Genomic DNA, 19,063 nt, shown 5'->3' with positions numbered 1-19,063 from the left:
TGCGGGCTTTCATAGAATTATCCACTTAAACCCAAATATAACTGAGTACACTGTTTTGGTGGTTTTTTTAAACACCCATTGTACCAGGACGAAGTGGAGACCTAGAGCTGATTCTGGCTGTAAAAGGAAGCTGAGGAACGTCCCTTCATTCCGATTCTCAGCTACCTGATAGTCTATCTGGACCTGGGCTTCTTTTCAGGAAGCCTTAAGGAGGAGAGTTGAGGCTCTTTCTCTTCTGTGTCAATTTGATAAGAGAGGGATGGCGCTTGCCCAAGTGGCCAGGATTCCGTCTTGGGCAGTCTGGCTGGAGAGGCTCTGGACCACTACGTTTTCCTGCCTAAGGTACAATCGCCTTCGACCTGTGAGGCCTCGAATAAATCACTTCCTCTCTCTGAGCCTCTTGTAAACAGAGAGAGCAGTAGTATCTTCCTGGCAGGGTTGTTGTCAAGATTAAGCGGTTTCAGAAACACACTGCCTTCAGTGTGACATGGGGGAACTGGACAAGCTCGAGCTGCGGGAGTCGCGTGACCACCCAGCCTGGTTCCTGCCCCTCTCTGCCCAGGACGCCTCCCGCCCCTTGACCTCTCCTGTCCCCGGGCTGGGGTGGACCGGCCACCCATCCAAGCCCCGCCCAGCTGCGTGACTCCCGGTGTGGCTGAGAGTCACTCACTGCCTCTCCAGGTCCTGGATGGTGTCAGGGAGTAGAAGTCCCCGGGTCTCTGGGAGGAAGAGGACCATGAGGCCGGCAGCGCTGGGGATGACACCATAGGAGAGCGGGGGCAGCAGGGGCAGGAGCTGGCTGGTCATCCTGGTCAGCGGGCCCATCACAGACCCCAGCTGAGCTGCTGAGTGCAGGAAGCCTTCTGCGATTATCCTGTGAGGGGAGGGGAGGGCCAGGACCCTTGTCACAGCTGCTGTTTTGGTGGGGGCGGGGGGAGGCTTTCCTAGAGGAGGGGCAATTTGGCTGGGCCAGGGAATGCCAGGGGAGGGAAAGCTGGGCTGAAGGAGTCACCTTCCTCGAGGTCTCTGCTAATACCACTTCCTCCATGGAGCCCGCCTGGATTTTCCCATCCAGAGGGAGTTTCTGCTTTCTGGGAACATCTGGAGTCCTTCACAGGAACTCTCTCGGTCCCAGGCCATTCTTCCTGGTCTTGGGTATTTTGGAGGCTTGTCTCAGGGGTCCTGCTAGACCACTGAGCTCCCAGTTCAGGCTTCCCATAAAGTATCAACAATATCGATAAATGTGGTTTCTATAGGCTTTCCATAAAGTATCAACAATATAAAAATAAAGAGAACCAGTGAGTGAGCGAGCGAGCACCATGAGTAAGGCTGGGCCAGGCCTGTGGGGGCTGAGGTCCACCCCTGCTCTTCAACTGAGTAAGTCCTTGGCCACCCTAAACCTCAGTTTACCCAACTGTACAATGTGGGGCTTGTCTAACTCTTGACCACCTGGGGCTCCTTGGGGACAAGAAAGGGACAGTGGGAGGCAACCCCCCGGGTTCTTATGAGATTTCACCTGAGCAGCGGGCTCTGCGGCTCAAAGTGGTTCCCAGTCCGGAGGCCTCCCGGGGCCCTCCGTGGGGCTGCCTCTGAGTCTGGACTCTGGGGAGGGGCTGTGTGTAGAGGCCCTGGCTGAGCTGGGGCCTTTGGGGGGAGGACTCCGGGGTGTCTGCTCGGTTCCATGTCGGCGCCTGGTCCTCTCGCTCTCCACTGTGTGTCCCTGGGCGCCAAGCCCCTCCCCGCCCTCCCCACGGGCCCTCGCGAGGGTGTGCCTTCCACAGCTGCAACCCAGCCTACCACAGTGAAGTTGGGAGGAGTTCTGGCTTGTAAATCATGATGCAGGTTAAGCTGAGGCCAAAACACCCCTTTCCCAGCACAGCGAAGACCACACGCAGGGTCTGCAGGTCTAAGGCAGAGCAAAGGGTGAGCTGGGGTCTGCTGGGAGGGTCCCCGGGAGCCTGGAGCAGAGGGGCTGGGTTCTCCCACAGGGCTTCCTTGAGCTGAGAGCAGGTAGGTCCCAGGCGGTGTGCCCCAGGGCCAGGCTGCCCTGGGCTGGGGGGGGCAGCCAGGGGATGTGGCTTGAGATGTCATGGTTGGGGGTGGGTGGGGGGTGGGACGCAGGGCCAGAACCCAGCCAGGTCTGGGGTGGGTGAGCCTGGGTGGGTGGCACTCAAGGGGGGAGCCGCGACAGGGCTCCTGGGGCCCTGAGCGTGCCTCTTCCCTTGAAGGAGAGGGTCAGGCCGGGCCCAGGCCCACAGCAGCGCCCCCAGGCCACCCAGCGATCCAGAAGCTTGCCCGCAGCGCCTCAGCCTGCCCATGGGGACCCTGCTCCTGCGGGGAGCCTCAGCGGGAAGCTGAGGTGAGGTCACACTCCCGCGGGGGGCCTAGGCCCAGCTCCCCTTTCTGCAAGTCGTCCTTGTAGGAAGAGTCTTAGAAACTGTCAAGAGCGCGTCTCGGAAGCTTTCCTTGGGGCACGGGTCTCACTCAGAGCTTGAGCTCACAGCTGGGCCTCCGTCCTCACACTAACCCCCGCTTCCTGGTTTGGTGGCCACCGGGGGACACCTGTCCCTGCCCCTCCCCATCACCCACCTTGAACAGTAAATTGAGACCCAAAGACTGTTTCTGGGGCTTCAAAGCGTCTGTGCGGAGAGTGAGCCGGGCACGCTTCCCGCATCCCCAGCACTCTGTGAAGCATGTGTGGCTTCTGGAACACGAGGAAACACCGCTCAGTGCTTCTCCTCCTCAACTGGGGCCCCGCTCAGCCTCCCAGACCCGTTCCCCCTCTGCAGACTCGGCCTCTGGCTTCAAGTCTGGTCCAGGCCTGGCTCTGTCCCTCGCTGCTGCGGGATCTCGGCACCGGGCTTCACCTCTCTGCACCTCAGCATCACAGGGAGATGGGTGGGGGGCGGGTGGAGGAGGAGTCAGGCAGCCCTTGGGGGGAGCGGGGAGGGTGGGGAGGGTGGGGAGGGTTGGGAGGAGGCCGGCAGCCCTTCAGTCCCTCAGCTCCCAGCTCCGCTGACCAGTGCATTGGCCAAGATAGCGAGGCCGGCCCCGCCCAGGGAGCCAGCCAGGGTCGTGCAGCGGCCGAAGACCCTGAGCAGGAAGGTGGTGAGGGTCTGGGCCAGGAGGTCCAAGCCTCCGAAGAGGACCTGGAGGGGGAAGATGTCGCTCCCCAAGTTCTGCAGGTCGAGGACTATCCCATAGTACGAGACGGTGAGGAAGAAGCTGTGTGGGGTCAGGCCTCTGCCCTGGGGAGGAGCAGGCACCCCTGGGGGGCATCCAGAGTCAGGCCCCTGCCCCAGGGAGGAGCAGGCATCCCTGGGGGTAGTCCAGAGTCCATGTCCCACGGAGGAGCAGGCATACCTGGGTGGGGATCCAGAGTCAGGCCCCTGCCCTGTGGAGGAGGGCTCACTCTGGGAGCGTCTGCCCATGTGGGGCCCAGAAGGAACCGTCGGCCCAGTAGCTGGGCAGCCTGCAGGATCATCTCCCCTTGGTCAGGCTGTCCCAGGAAAGGGTGGGGAGGACAGTAGCCCATCCAATCCAAGTGTGGGCCTTGGTGTCAGCCATGGCAGGCTGGGCGTCGCCTCTCAGCCTCCTGTCCATCAACCAAACAGCAGGAAGGCATGACACTCTCTGGGCAGACGGGGCAGTGGGTCAAGCTGACCTGCCCCTCCGTGAGGTTCTAGTGGATTTCCCTGGTGGCTCAGATGGTAAAGAATCTGCCTGTGATGTGAGAGACCTGGGTTTGATCCCTGGGTCAGGAAGAACCCCTGGAGAAGGAAATGGCAACCCTCTCCGGTATTCTGGCCTGGAGAATCCCATGGACAGAGGAGCCTGGTGGGCTACCGTCTATGGGGTCACAAAGAGTCGGGCCCGACTGAGCCGCTGACACACACAGTGCCCTCCGGCTCTGTTTCCTATTTCCGGTTGTGGCTGGAAACCTGCTCTACTGGCCGGGAACCTGGGCAAGTCTCTGTCTCCCCCTCACCAGCTGCCAGTTTCTTTGTCTCGAAACATGGGGTTAATAACAAAGGGGTCTCAGTGGAAGACGCTGGGCTGTCCACTTCAGGATAGAATGTCTTATTTTTGGAGCCCTTGGGAGTTCTATGCCCTAGCTGGGCAGAGCACCCCATGGCTGGTCTACACCGGCCAGAGGGATGATTTGGAAGGGCCGCCCCAGCTCCCAGGTCCCCAAGCTGGGGCCTGGCTGTGACAGCACCTGTCCCCGTCCCTGCTGCTTCCTGCCCCCACTGCCCCCACTCCCCTCCACAGGAGGCGACCCCTGGAGCTCTCTCCATGAACTTCGTGCTCCCAGACCTCCATTTCAGAGTCTGCCACCCAGAGGGTGTCCGCTACCGCTACCCAGGAGGGTGGCTCCTGAGTAGCTGAACTTCGTTATTGTTTAGCCGCTAAGTTGTGTTCACCTCTCCACCAGGATCCTCTGTCCGTGGGATTCTCCAGGCAAGAATCCTGCAATGGGTTGCCTTCTCCAGGCAAGAATCCTGCAATGGGTTGCCTTCTCCATGCAAGAATCCTGCAATGGGTTGCCTTCTCCGGGGGATCTTCCCAGCCCAGAAATGGAACCCATATCTCCTGCCCTGGCAGGCGGATTCTTTATCACTGAGCCACCCTAGTAGCAAATTTCTGCCCCTTGGAGATTGAATCTGGCTCCACAAGTGGCCATGCAGGTATATGACTCTTGACCACTTTTCCAGTCCACCCCATCCCCCACTTCACCTGGACAGTCCCCAGCCCTCCACTTCAGCAGCGCCTGATTGCTGCCCCCAAGAGGCTTCATTCGGGTGCCACCAGGCTAACAGCTGCAGAGAAAAGGTGCAATTCCTGCAGAAACAGGTGCTTCCTGAAGTTTGTGAACGTGACTGGGAGAAAAGCTGGGCTGACTTGCGGGCACGAGCACCTAGAGTCTTAGCCAGTAATAACTGAGTTAACAGTCAAAGCCAAGAAAACCCAGGAGGGTGGCCGCCTCACAGTCAGTGATTTGAATAACAAAGGGTGCAGAGCAGCCCCTGGGAGGACTGAGGAAGCCTTGATGGTTTTTGAAAGAACGGCCTGGACACTCACTGGCCCCCGGGGAACTCCTTCTAATTTATCAGCAGAAAAAGAAAAGCACAAAAATAGAGGGGAAGTATTTGATGCATTCTTTGTTCTAAGATGCAGCACTTATTTGCCATTATAACTCACATGTGCTAAAATATAGCATAAAATCAATGTTTTCCTAATTTTGAGTTTTATTTCCAGATCGAGTCCCAATCAGACCTGACCCTCACTTTTTGATCCGCTCTTCGGGAAGTCGCTTAAACTAACTTTGTCTTAAGGAGCCTTTGCCTGGTCCCAGGTGGAAAAGACCCTGATGCTGGGAAAGATTGAGGGCAGGAGGAGAAGGAGGCGACAGAGGATGAGCTGGTTGGATGGCATCATTGACTTAATGCATGTGGGTTTGAGCAAACTTGGAGAGATGGTGAAGGACAGGGAGGCCTGGCGTGCTGCAGTCCACGGGGTCACAAAGAGCCGGGCTTGGCTGAGCAACTGAACAGCGCTAACAACAAAGGCCGCCCTGGGGGCGGGGCCTCCTTGGGCGGGAGTCCACGCTCACTGTGGGGCCGGAGGGTTTAGCAGGATTCAGATGCCCACTCTGTCATCTCGGGCACCTGTCTTTCCTCTCCTGGCCCCTCTTTCCCATCTCTAAAGTGGGATATAAATGAACTAGTCTCACGGGATGGCTCAGAGGGGGCCGTGTATGGCGGGAACGTGGTCACTTCCACGCCCCAGGAGTCCAGCTATCAGGGTGGGTGGTGCTGACTTTCCAGCTCCTGCTGGTCCCTTGGCTCTGGGGACATCGTGGCTCTGCCCCTGCCCTGGGCTTCAGTCTGACCCGGGTCCCCACCCAGGACCATATCCCAGCCCTGCTCTCTGGCTGACTTTCTGCACAAGCCAGCCTCCTGACCACATCTGTGTGCACTCCGTCTCCCCAACCTGTCAGGCTCCTGCCCCCTAGGGGAGCTGCCTGTCCAAGCCAGGGATGGACCCCATGAGGCTGTAGGGGCTGTCTTCCCCCTGAATACTGCCCCCCCAGCTCTGTCACCGGGAGGGGTACACGGGGCGGCATACTTCACCACCAGCAGTTTGCAGGTTCTCCAACGGAGCATGGGCAAGCGAACAGGTCCAGCACTGACTGGTGGGGCTTTGCAGAGGCCACCTCCTCCTGCATGCTGGACATCAGTACCTGCGGGGGCAATGGGGCAGTGAACGCTGGGGCCATGGCCCTGCCCCACTCCCATGGAGAAATGGTGTCCAGGTGGGCAGAGGGATGGGGAAAGCCTGGCTTTGGCCCCTGGAGATGGAGAGCCCTGGGGGTGGGGTGGGGCTGAGGGCAGAAAGGCTTCTCTTTGGCCCTGCCTGAGCTCTCTTCTGCAGACCCAGTTCCCCTCTCGGAGCCAAGGCGCCGTCTTGTGTCCCATCTCTGGCTGCTAAGCTGCCTGCTGCAGGGAGCCCTTGGCAGTTACCCCAGGAGGCCCTCCCATCCCTCTTCATTCCCCTTGGCTGGCTCCAGGGCACAGCTGCCCAGTCACATTGGCTCCTTACTGCATCCCAAGTGCCCATCCAGTCTACACCTGCACCCTGGGCCCTGCCTGCCCCCTGCTCAGCTCAGTCCTGGCCAGCTCTAGCGCACCTCCTCCTGGAAGTCTTTTCTGATCCTTCTGCCTTCAGGGAACTGAGTCCCCTTGTCTCTGTCCACACATCCTCCCACACCTACTTCCTTGAAATAGCCACCTTCAGATAAGCACATCGCATTTCGCCAAATACGTTGAAGAGCCTTATGAGGTAAGCGGGCAATATATGTGGGTTAAGGCAGTGAATAATAGATGTGGTGATGTGGGTGTGTGGCTGTTATCGGTTATGGTTGTTTTGTTGCTAACTGTGGCTGTGTTGTTGGTGGTGGCTGTGGTGGAGTTGGAGCTAGTGATGAAGGTGACGGTGACTGTCTTGGTGGTGTGGATATTGATGGTGATGTTGATGGTGTTGGTGGTGGGGATGGTGCTGGTGCTGGTGGTGGGGATGGTGATGGTGATGGGGAGAGTGATGGTGTTGGGGATGGTGATGGCGGTGGGGATAGTGATGGTGGTGGGGATGGTGATGGTGGTGGGGATGGTGATGGTGATGGGGATGGTGATGGTGATGGTGGTGGTGATGGTGATGGTGGTGGGGATGGTGATGGTGATGGGGAGAGTGATGGTGTTGGGGATGGTGATGGTGGTGGGGATAGTGATGGTGGTGGTGATGGTGGTGGTGATGGTGATGGTGGTGGGGATGGTGATGGTGATGGTGGTGGGGATAGTGATGGTGGTGGTGATGGTGGTGGTGATGGTGATGGTGGTGGGGATGGTGATGGTGATGGTGGTGGGGATAGTGATGGTGGTGGTGATGGTGGTGGTGATGGTGATGGTGGTGGGGATGGTGATGGTGATGGTGGTGGTGATGGTGATGGTGATGGTGGTGGTGATGGTGATGGTGATGGTGGTGGTGATGGTGGTGGGGATAGTGATGGTGATGGTGATGGTGGTGGGGATAGTGATGGTGATGGTGGTGGTGATGGTGGTGGGGATAGTGATGGTGGTGGTGATGGTGGTGGTGATGGTGGTGGTGATGGTGATGGTGGTGGGGATGGTGATGGTGATGGGGAGAGTGATGGTGTTGGGGATGGTGATGGTGGTGGGGATAGTGATGGTGGTGGTGATGGTGGTGGTGATGGTGATGGTGATGGTGGTGGTGGTGGTGGTGGTGGTGGTGGGGATGGTGATGGTGGTGGGAATGGTGATGGTGGTGGTGGTGGTGATGGTGGTGGTGATGGTGATGGTGGTGGGGATAGTGATGGTGGTGGTGGTGATGGTGGGGATGGTGGTGGTGGTGGGGATGGTGGTGGTGATGGTGTGGATGGTGATGGTGGGGGTGGTGGGGGTGGTGGTGGTGGTGGGGATGGTGGTGGTGGTGGGGATGGTGATGGTGGTGTGCATGGTGGTGGTGGCGGTGATAGTGATGGAGATGGTGGTGGTGATGGTGGTGGTGATGGTGGTTGTGATGGTGGTGGTGGTGGTGATAGTGATGGAGATGGTGGTGGTGATGGTGGTGGTGATGGTGGTTGTGATGGTGGGGATGGTGGGGATGGTGATGGGGATGGTGATGGTGGTGGGGGGGGGATGGTGATGGTGATAGTGGTGGTGGTGTGGATGGTGATGGTGGGGATGGTGATGGTGGGGATGGTGATGGTGGTGATGGTGATGGTGGTGGTGATGGTGGTGGCGGTGGTAGGGATGGTGATGGTGGTGGGGATGGTGATAGTGATGGTGGTGGTGGTGATGGTGGTGGTGGTGGGGATGGTGATGGTGGTGGGGATGGTGATGGTGGTGGGGATGGTGGTGGTGGTGGGGATGGTGATGGAGATGGTGGTGGTGATGGTGGTGGTGATGGTGGTGGTGATGGTGGTGATGGTGGTGGTGATGGTGGTGGTGGTGGGGATGGGGATGGTGGGGGGGATGGGGATGGTGGTGGTGATGGGGATGGTGGTGGTGGTGGGGATGGGGATGGTGGTGGGGATGGGGATGGTGGTGGTGGTGGTGATGGTGGTGATGGTGGTGGTGATGGTGGTGGTGGTGGGGATGGGGATGGTGGTGGTGATGGGGATGGTGGTGGTGGTGGGGATGGTGGTGGGGGGGGATGGTGATGGTGATGGTGGTGGTGGTGTGGATGGTGATGGTGGGGATGGTGATGGTGATGGTGATGGTGGTGGCGGTCGTAGGGATGGTGATGGTGGTGGTGGTGGGGATGGTGGTGGGGATCGTGGTGGGGATAGTGCTGGTAGGTTTGATGCTGATAATTACGGTGATAATGGTAATTATGATGCCAGTGATGGTAGAGATTGCGAAGGTGATAGTGATGTTGATGCTGGTGTTTTGACGTTATGAGTCTGTTGATGGGGGTGGTGCTGGAGTGGATAGGGGTGATGCTAGTGACAATTTAGATAAAACATCAGTAGATGTCCTTTCCTGGGTCATACCTCACACTCTGGGTCACAACAACAGCATGTCACCTCTACGGTCAGTGTCTTTTGGGCTTCCTTGTGGCCATTTATCTTGGCCACCTTTTTGAGTTCCTGAAGCATTTGATCTGGTTTGCCTATGATAATCAGCCATCAGGCGGATTCTGGCAGCCACCTGTTAAAGAAGCAGGTGCTGACTGGGTCTTTGCTTTCTTTGTTCAGACTGGTGGCCAGGTGCCCAGGTCGGGTGGGGAGGGGGTGGTGGGCAGCAGGCCCTCTGGCTACAGCAGGGGTGGGGAGAAGGCAGCTGCTTCTCCCTCTGTCCTGCTAATGCCAAGCTGGGAAGTCCCTGATGGTCGCAGAATAAGGATAAGTCCCAACGCCTGGCCACCTTCTCCACCAGCCGCCACTCCCTGCCACCCCATCTAGCTTCCCTGCTGCCAGGAGCATGCCCGCCCAAGCCCCACATTCAGTCAGTGCCCAGGTGACTGGACATGGGGTGATTCTAGGGCCATTTCTGTGACAGAAAGCTTGTATCATGCTGAATTAAACACACACACACACATTTAAAACATCCCCAGCCAGAACCAAGTGGTTTTATAAAAGTAGTCAGCTTCTTTCCAGCCTCAGGGGCAGATGGACAGGGAGAAGTATCTCCCTGGTGAAAGGGTCCAGAGTTCTCCCGGCCCACAGGAGCTCAGCTGGGTTCACGGGGAAGCTAAGAAGAATTTCTGGAGGCAGTATGTCATGGTTAGAAGAGCCAGCCCACCCGGGGATACAAATCCTGCCTCTGGCACAAAACAGTGGTGTGGCTTTGGGCAAGCCACGGAACCTCTGAGGGCCTCAGCCCCTCATCTGCAAGTAGCAGTAATAACATCTTCCTTCCTCATTAGAGGACGTGTTGATGGGCCTCCATTGTGGCCCAGTGGTTAAGACTCTGCTTTTCCACTGCAGGGGTTGCGGGTTCAATCTTTGGTCCGGGAACTAATATCCTTCCCCACAAATAAAAGCAAACAGGTGATTTAAATGACACATTAAAAAAAGCAGTGTTGATGGACATCTACTGTTGCAAAGAGCTCCTGGGACACACCCAGTCAGTGTGATCAGGGTGGCTTACTCAGTGTAACTACGGAACAGTCTTCTTCCTTTCTTCCTGGTCCGGTTGATACAATAAATCTCCACATTGTCAGCGACTTCTGGTCTATTTTATTTTCCGACGGATCCCCAGTGCCTAAAGCCAAGTCTAGCACAGAGCAGGAGCACAATAAACATTTGAGAATGAGTGAATGTGTCCTTATCCTCCTCTACCTGCCCACAGCAGACCAGCTCGGCTCTGGCCCATGGGCACAAGAGAACTTATAAGGACAGGAATTTGTGATTATTCCCCTGTGTCTCTTCCTCCAGTCCCCACCCGCGCAGGTATTTTCAGACCTCAGAGATTTTCGAAGCATCAGAAATAGTAACGATAATAACTTTCCATATCCAATGCCTGACTTGGATGTCTGCAAGCTGGGCAAGTGCTGTGAAGCAGTGAGGCTGGTGGGTGTGGGGAGCTGGTGTCAGTGTGAGTAAAGGATGGAGCCCTCAGCCTTGGGCCAGCGGGCTGAGCTGGAGGGAACCTCGGACCCCTGGCTGAAATGCCTACCCCAAAACTCTGAGCCTCCACAACGTCTCTCCCAGTGGGGTCTGACCACATCACTCTCTTCCAGGGTCTCGGCATCTTGGGAGCCATGGCCAGCCAGAAAGGCAGGGGTGAGGGGCACCCTCTTGGATTCCCCTCCCGCTTCTCCCCAAGGGAAAAGGCCCCACACTGTACTGACCAGGATATCGGGAAGATGACAAAGAAAGGCACCGACACGGCCAGCTGGAGGGTTCGCCAGTCCTGCAGGGTGAAGGCCAGGCCACCCACGGCCATCTGGCAGATGCTGTAGGTGGACCCCAGATCGCCATGGTGACAGCCCTCGTGCTGGTCGTGGTCCACTCCACCAATGAAGGGCGGTGCAGACACGCAGGTGAGGGCCCTGTGAGGTGGGCCCTCAGGCCCCCTCTTCCCCACTGCACCCCATCCCCACACCGTGGCTGGGGCCGGCGATCAAGAGACTCACTGAATATGGCGGAGGTCAGGAGGATGCTAGACAACCCCAGAGCGCTCAGAAACCGGAGGCCACAGTAGACAGGGAAACGGGGCAGCGACGGTGCTGATGCTGGTTGCGGCCACCCACGGGCAGCACCAGCTCAGAACTGGCTTCCGCCCAAACCTGTTCTGGGGAGACAAGCATGGTGGGCACCTGGAGAGGGGCCTGGGGACTTGGGCACAGAGGCAAGGGCTTGCCGCCAGAAGGCTGAAGGGGATCCTGCTGGAGCCTCCCCCAGGTGCAGGCAGGCAGCACCTCCTCAGATCTCCAGGGACCACGTTCAGGGTGTGTTTGTTATAAAAATGGCAGACGTCTTGCTCTCGTGGGGCAGTGTAGCCTCATGGTCCAGAATAGACTGGCATTGGATGCTTGGGTCTGAGCCCAGCTCTGCCCTTCCTGGGTGACCTTGGACACCTGGCTGGGTGTCTGCGGGCCACGATCTCTCTGTCTGTAAAATGTAGGCATTCATGATGAGATGCTGAACAAGGGGTAGCATCGCAGGCGGCTCGGGGCCTGTGGCCTTGGGGAGCCTGGCGACACACTGGAGCCCACACGCTCATGGTGCTGCTGCCACCCCGAGGTCAGTCCAGCCCGAACCACGCAGGCATTGAGCTGAAGTCTGTGTCAGGCCGGGGCCTTTCCTGGTGGCTCAGCGGTAAAGAATCCGCCTGCCAAGGCAGGAGAAGCAGGTTCGATCCCTGGGTTGGGAAGATCCCCTGGAGGAGGAAATGGCAATCACTCCAGGATTCTTGCCTGGAGAATCCCATGGACAGAGGAGCCTGGGGGGCTACGGTCCATAGGGTCACAAAGAGTCGGACACGACTGAAGCAGCTGAGCATGCACACACGTGTTGGTCAGACTGGAGAGACGCGGGCCAACGTCAGCCTCGCCTGTCTGGGCAGTGCCCAGAAGCAGGAACACGCACCCCAGATCTCAGGGTGAGACCAGGAGGCTGAAGCCTGGCGCTGACCCCAGGCTCACCAGGCGGCCGGAGATGGATTGCGATGTGGCTCCCGGTGTGGGCGGCCCCTGGGGAAGGAACGGTGGCTGCCGGGTGCCCAGTCCTCTGAGAGTGCAAACTGGAGGAACTCCTCCGGTGCTCGGGCTCCCCACTGCGCTCGGGATAAGGTAATGTAAGGCCCACGAAGAGCCGCCACTGTGTCGGCCCAGCCCGGGCTCTGCATGTGACTAACTCACTTCATCATCGCAGTCCCCTGGGCAGGTGGTAGGGTGCCCACTGACAGGAGGAAACCAAGGCACAGAGAAATAACACACCCATCTTCTAAGAAGCTGGGGCTCAGGACGCCCCAGAGCCCGAGCTGCTGGGCATAGCGGGGGCTCCATTTGTGCCTTCAGCATATTAGGGGTAGTAAGCTGTGTGCTGGGCACCAAGGATGTGACCCCAAGGCCTCTGCCTCCTTGGAGCTATGGTCTTGTGGGGACATACAGAATCAATGAGCTAACGAGAGCCGGGCACTGGCAGAGAGCCAGGAGCTGTGAGCGGACAGCTGCCAGGGCCGTGGGACCTGTGGGCCCGAAGCTGGGAAGGCCTCTGCAAGGAGCTGCCTGGAGCAGAGTGACCTGCATGCTGGGCACAAAGGGGCCATGAGTGGAAACCTCTAGGCGAGGTGAGGGCTGGGTGGGAGCAGGGCTGCTCCAGGAGGGGCTGGCGAGGCCACCAGCTAGAAGCCAAGTGCTGAGCAGGGGTGGCGGGGTGGGTGGGGACTGTCCTCGGCGTGGGGGCCCAGGGGACCTCAGGCTGGGCAGTGACAAGATCCACACACAAGCCTTTGCCGAGTCACTCTGAGTGCTGCGGCAGAACGGAAGGCCCAGTGGAGGCAGGAGACCCCAGAGGAGGCTGTGGCCAGCCCAGGCCAGAGAGGGTGGTGGTTTGGGCAAGGGGGTGGCATGTAAGGCAGGGCCCTGGGCTGGGAGCTGTGCTTTGGAGGAGCCCTGTGAGCGTGGAGGCTGAGGGAGGGAACATGGGGCTGGCTCCTAGGGAGGTTGTCCTCCAGGATGGAGTCTGGTGGGCAGGGCTTGGGCTGGGTGGGGGTGGAGGTTCAGGGGTGCAGCAGGGGCCGTGGTAACTGTGAGGTGCATCCAAGTGGAGACTCCAGGCCGGCAGTTGGGTTTGCAAGCTGAGGGGGTGCGACGTGGGCGTTTTCAGCACTGGACAGCGGCGCCTGGGGCAGGACCTGAGCACAGACTGAGCAAGGTTCCCAGAGAGGGTCCTGGGCGCTCCACCTCAGGAGAGGCGTGGAGAAGAGGGGAGGGGGCACTCAGGGAGGGGCAAGGGGGGTGGATCTCTTTCATTACACTTCACGTTGTTGTTGTTGAGTCACTCAGTCATGTCCAACTCTTTTGCGACCCCATGGACTGTAGCCCGCCAGGCTCTTCTGTCCATGGGATCTTACAGGCAAGAATACTGGAGCAGGTTGCCATTTCCTCCTCCAAGGGATCTTCCTGACCCAGGGATTAAACCTGAGTCTTCTGCCTTGGCAGGTGGATTCTTTACTGCTGAGCCACCAGGGAAGCCCTGGTCAAAAGAAAGAGGGTTCTGTCTCTCTCCAGAGAGCCCTCAGCTCCCCGAGGGCAGGGACTGTGCACACAGTAGGTGCTCAGTAAAGTTTGGTGCAAACGCTGAAGAGGAGAGTGAATGTTCAGGGTGATTTCTCAGCTCAGCCCAGCATCAAGGTTCAGACGGTGGGTTCTCAGCCCCCTGGGAACTTGGGGCTCAGACTCCAGATGGGGGAGACTCTCTCCTAAGAAGCACGAACGTCCACTGCACATTCCTCACCTCTGTCCTCACAACGCTCATTCTGCTTTGAAGGAGCTGGAGGGGAGGAGAGGAGATACTCACCGGTGGGAGAGGAAGCCACAGACGATGCATCCCACCATGGCCCCAGCCATGCAGATGGACTGGCCTAGGGGCTTCAGGCCTTGATGGTCACACACCAAGTCCCACTGGAAGAAGAGGAGGGTGTGTCAGCCTGGCTCAGGGGGTGTGGAATAGTGGCGTCAGGGTGGCAGAGGAAGGTCCAGAACCCCCAGAGGGGATCTGGCCTCCCCCAGTGGGGTCCCCAGAATCTTAAGTCCAGACAACCATGGGGGAAGGGGTATGTGGGCAGCGGGCCTCACCGCTGACCCCTGCCCCACTTATGATCAGCAGGGCAGGACACATGGGACATGGTTCTGGGTCTAATGGCGGGACAGGCCCCTCCTAGTGGACAGTGGTGGGTGATGGTTAAACCACAAGGCTCAAATTTCGAGTCAGCTGATGACTGACCAGCTGGTGACCCCAGCTGTGTTCCTGCACCTGGCTGAGCCAGTCTCCTCCAGGAACAGGGCTGTATGGCTGCCTCTCTTACAGAATGGTGAAGATGAGCACATGTCATTGTGAATTTTTCCTGCCATCTGCTGGGGACCAAGCAGCCATTGCCTGAACATCGCCCTCACCGCTCCCCCCCCAAAGTCTGCCCTTCCCTTCACCAAGGCCTGCCTGCCTTGCCCACGGCTCTGCCTATTTCTACCTCTGCTGTCTGAACCACTGCAGGTGGAGCGCTCCCCCCACCCCCAAACACACACACACATTGCAGGGCATTCTCCACCCTGCAAAGTCATCTCTTGAAAATGCAGATCAGATCACAGCACTGTCTTGTTCCAAAGCTTCTGGGGACTTTTCTTTGCACTTAAGGAAAAGCCAGGCTCCTTCCACATGGGCCTGTCCATCTCCTGACCCCTTACCCTCTGTGCCAAGTGCTGCTCTCTCAACACCCAGACACACTCCCACCTCTGTCCTGACCCGGCTCTTCCCCAGCCTGCATGTGACTGATTCCTCTGCTTATAATCCAAGTGTCATCTGAAATGTCGCCTCTTCCCTGCCTGCTCTCCTTTCCCTACTTGCGGAAGATGCTTTCTCCCTTGTGCTCACTGATGACGCAGGGGCCTTGAGCCTCAAGGCAGGACAGAAAGTGAGGGAGATGTTCCGGCACCTGGATCCCTGGGTTGAATTAGAGTACACTTCAGCTGTGTGTCCTGGGGCAAGTTACTTAACCTCTGTGGGCTTCTGTTTCGTCACTTATTAAACGGGGTCAATCATAAGACCCACCTCAAGAGATTGCTGTGAAATAGTGACGACAGGGAAAGCATCAGAGCGGTGGCTGCTGCTTTAAGGGCACAAGGTGTGGACTCCACTGTTATTCCTGGCTTGAAGGCTGACTGGTTCTGGATTCTCCTGCAGAATGTAAGCTCCCCGAAGCTACCTGTAACCCTAGCCCCACATGGGAATCCTGGCCATCCCAAGCCATCAGTAATTAATGTCGAGGGAGTGCACGTCATTTAACAGCGCTGATGGAGGCGTTCTAAACCTCTCAGTCATTGGGAGACTGGGAAGGGGGAAGAAATGGTGGGCGTGGTGGTGGGGGGACCCTCACCTCGGTCACATTGGGGGAGGTGAAGGTGCTGCGGTCGTAGGCCCAGCTGTCCATGCACAGCTCCGTGTCGGCCTCGCTCCAGTTGGTGGCCGTGGCGTTGGGGTCCAGGAGCTGCCACTGTGGGTGGCGGAAGCAGAGACACTGGTGGGGCCCACGATTGGGGCCCGGTGTAATGGAGACTGGCAGGAGGGCCTTGGGGCTGAGGTTGGCGGGGGCCCCGGAGCCATTGTCCAGCAGGTCAGCCCAGCAGGGGTGGCCTGGGACAGCGGCTGAAAAGTTCTCTACGACTTACTGGAAGGGCACCCAGACCAAGAAGAGGAAGAAGGTGAGGATCTGGAGGGCCTGGAAGAGCCCCATGCCCCCCCTGCCTGCTCCAAGAGCTCAGTGAACACCATGGACAGAGCTGCGGCCCCCAGGGTGGGTCTCCTGGGCATCGGGGAGCTGGTGAGCACCCGGCCTGCTGCCCAGAACCACGGGCAGGCGCAGGATCGCCGGATCTTCTACCTCCGCTCGCCGCTCCGCCCCACGGGGGCAGGCCAGCAAGTCCAGTCTGTCCTAAGATGCCCGGGAGACTTTGAAGAAACCCCTCATCCTCCCCCTATTTCTAAGAATGACTGCTCGGATGCCCCTCTGGTCTGGAGTGGAGACAAAACTCACAGGGGCATCTGGGGCATCCAACACCTGAGAGTGGAAGGTCAAGAAAATTAACAAAAAATGAGTCAGTGCTGCGATGTTACTGAATTACAGCTGCAGGACGAACATCACCCAGGCTGTGGCTTCATTGCTCGGGTTAAAGTTAAATCCCAAAGAGGAATTCCAGGGAAGAAAGGTGGGCTCAGCCTCTCAGGAAGGCCTCAGCGTCTCCCTGCGGGCCGTGTGATGGCATCCTCCAATCTAACTTCTTTTTCACTTGCTCTGGATCTCCGTTGTGTTGTGCAGGCTTTCTCTAGCTGCAGCGAGTGGGGGCTCCTCTCCCCTGCGGCACGTGGGCTTTGTGTTGCGGGGCTGCTCCCTGCTGCGGAGCACGGGCTCCAGGTGCCTGGGCTTCCATAGTTGCGGCACACAGGTGGGCTCTCAGACTGACGGGCTTCAGTTGCTGCGACGCACGGTCTTAGTGGATCCCAGGCCAGGGACCGAACCTTTGTCCCTGATATTGGCAGGCAGATTCCTAAGCACTGTACCGCTGGGAAAGTCCCCAGCATGCTTCAGTCTGAACTGTCAGAACTCTCTGCATGTGTCCCTTTGAATCGGGAGACTGTTGGCCCAACTTTCACCCATCCTGGGCCATTTCATTTCATTTTGCTAAAGCAGAGTGCGGATTGAGCAGCACCCGCCCACTGCCCCACCAGCTGGGGTCCAAGGCCCTGAGGTTGCAGGGAGGCTGGGGGAGGTGGGGTGGGGTGGGTGTGCAGAGGACCCAGGCCTGGGCTGTTTCCCTCCCTACCACGCATCTCCTACCAGACCGCCTGGGAGACCAGCTCGCAGACGCACTATTTCGGGAAGTTTCTATTTCGAGGTTCCAGGTTGCCTTTATTAGATTGTAAGCTCCCCCAGGGTGGAAACCATGGCTACCATTTCCTGGCATCCCTGAGAAAGCCCTCGTGGGCCTTGGAGCTGAGCAGGTGTGCAGACTGGGGAAGTGAGTAAAGTCAAGCCTGCCCGACCCAGTGTCTGATGGCAGCCTGGGTGTGAGGAGATGGGGAGGCCGCACCCCAGCACCCCGCCCTGTGCTGTGCCTCCTAGTAACAGCTGCTCCTGGCACCTAGGGCTCGCTGTGTGCTCAGCTCTATGCTGACCACGCTGCCTGCAGGCTCTCGCTCATGCCTCATAGCAGCCCAGGAGAGAAGCAGTGCTGACTCCCCCAGACAAGGAAACCAAGGCTGAGAGGGCAGGCAGCTTGCCCAAGGGTCACACAGCATAGCCAGGATTCGAACCAGACACCGCAACCCACACTCTCTCTGATGCCCCTGGCCAGCTGCTAGTTGGCCTCTAGCCTGTCATGGACCAAGTGCTAGCTAAAGGCTGGAATTCAGAATTTGGGTCAGAATCAGGGCCAGTCACTCCCAGGATGCGAGAAGAATTGGCTGAGTCAGTTCTGGAGAGAAGTCTGAAGCTTGCTGGAAGTATGGGTGGGTGAGGTGTGGGTGGGCGTCTGGACCCTAAACTTCCCAGAAGCTCCCCAGAGGGCTTGGGGAACTCAGCCAAGATGGCGCCCAGCCAGCACACTGGGAGTCAGGGCTCTGGGCCTGGATTTCAAAGTCTGGGCCGCTGCCTCTCTGGTAGGGACTCATTACGAATTTTAAAATAGCAAGTGGAGAGACGTGGGGAGATAGGCAGCTCAAACGAAAGCCCAAGGAGGCCAGGAGAGAAGGGCTGATTGGGAGCAGCCCCCTCTAGAACAGCCCCGAACTGAATCTGAATTTTGCATGAAAGAACTGTGCTTCATGCTTGGGTTTGTGCAAACACCATCCTCACAAGGGAAGGCTGTGACCTTGAGCAGTGACCTCCCCTCTCTGGACCCCCATTTTCTGACCCGGAAAAGGAAGTGTTGCCCTGTTGGTACTTCCAACCTTAGCAGGGATCAGAAACCACAGGGGTGCTGGTGAAAATGCAGATCCCCAGTGAGCCCAGGGATCTGCATTTAAAAGCACGCCCCCAGGGGCTTCCCTGGCGGCCCACTGAAGGTGACAGAGGTTCCGTCCGTGGTCTGGAAGCTGGGAAGCAACTAAGCTTGTGCACCACAAACACTGACGCCCACTCCCTGCAGCCCAAGCTCTGCAGCAGCAGAAGCCACCGCAATGGGAAGCCCAGGCACCACAGCCAGCGATCATCCCCTGCTCCCCGCAGCTAGAGAAAGCCCGCTTGCAAAGACCCAGTGCAGCCAAAAATAATAAAGTAACTAATTAAAAAATATATAGCCACTCTAGCCTTCTTTCAAAAAACAAAAACAAAACAAACAAAAAAAAAGCCCCCAGGTGATTCCGCTGCACTCGGACCCAGGCTCCCTCAGACAGTGGCTGAGCAGAGGTGGCTGCTGAAATCCCAGGGTTCCCGAGAGAATTCTTTTCTCCTTCTCCCTTCTCCCTCCATATGGTTTAAACAATGTTCTCTTCCTCCCTGCCCTTTGCCTGTCATGGACGCCCCTAGGCTTTGCTTACAACAGAAGGTCAAACCTCCTGGATTTGCCAGAAGGCTCCCGGAATCTCCAACTGACTTTCCGCTTCCAGGCCAAGGAATTTTTAATTTGTTTTTTTCTGTTTTTCTGGGGCTGCTGGGGGCAGGGCTGGGTGCGGCAACGGCGCCACCTGGTGGTCACACCCGGGACTGCGGCATGCCCAGCTTCACCCTCATTCTCACTTAGGTGCCCATCCCCCAGGAGTTCCCGAGACCAGGTGCGAAGAGCGAAGAAGAGCGTGGCTTCGGGGTGGGATGCAAGCAGC

The 19,063-nt window shown here is 58.2% G+C and overlaps 1 protein-coding gene across 1 annotated transcript; it reads right to left on the bottom strand.

Annotated features, from left to right (window-relative positions):
* Nucleotides 1-666: 666 nt before the first annotated feature.
* SLC22A11 (solute carrier family 22 member 11) lies at nucleotides 667-16,018 on the bottom strand. The gene is given in 14 exon segments (XM_069565372.1): nucleotides 667-874; nucleotides 1,798-1,906; nucleotides 2,868-2,877; nucleotides 3,021-3,225; nucleotides 6,130-6,175; nucleotides 6,178-6,244; nucleotides 9,107-9,230; nucleotides 10,876-10,996; nucleotides 10,999-11,049; nucleotides 11,167-11,237; nucleotides 11,239-11,313; nucleotides 14,051-14,154; nucleotides 15,624-15,986; nucleotides 15,989-16,018. Coding segments are annotated over 14 exon segments (1,584 nt in total).
* Between the last annotated feature and the right edge of the window lie 3,045 nt (nucleotides 16,019-19,063).

The sequence above is a fragment of the Ovis canadensis genome, chromosome 21, assembly GCF_042477335.2.
Source record: "Ovis canadensis isolate MfBH-ARS-UI-01 breed Bighorn chromosome 21, ARS-UI_OviCan_v2, whole genome shotgun sequence".
NCBI classification, from domain to species: Eukaryota; Metazoa; Chordata; class Mammalia; order Artiodactyla; family Bovidae; genus Ovis; species Ovis canadensis.
This window is presented reverse-complemented; position numbering and strand designations above follow the sequence as displayed.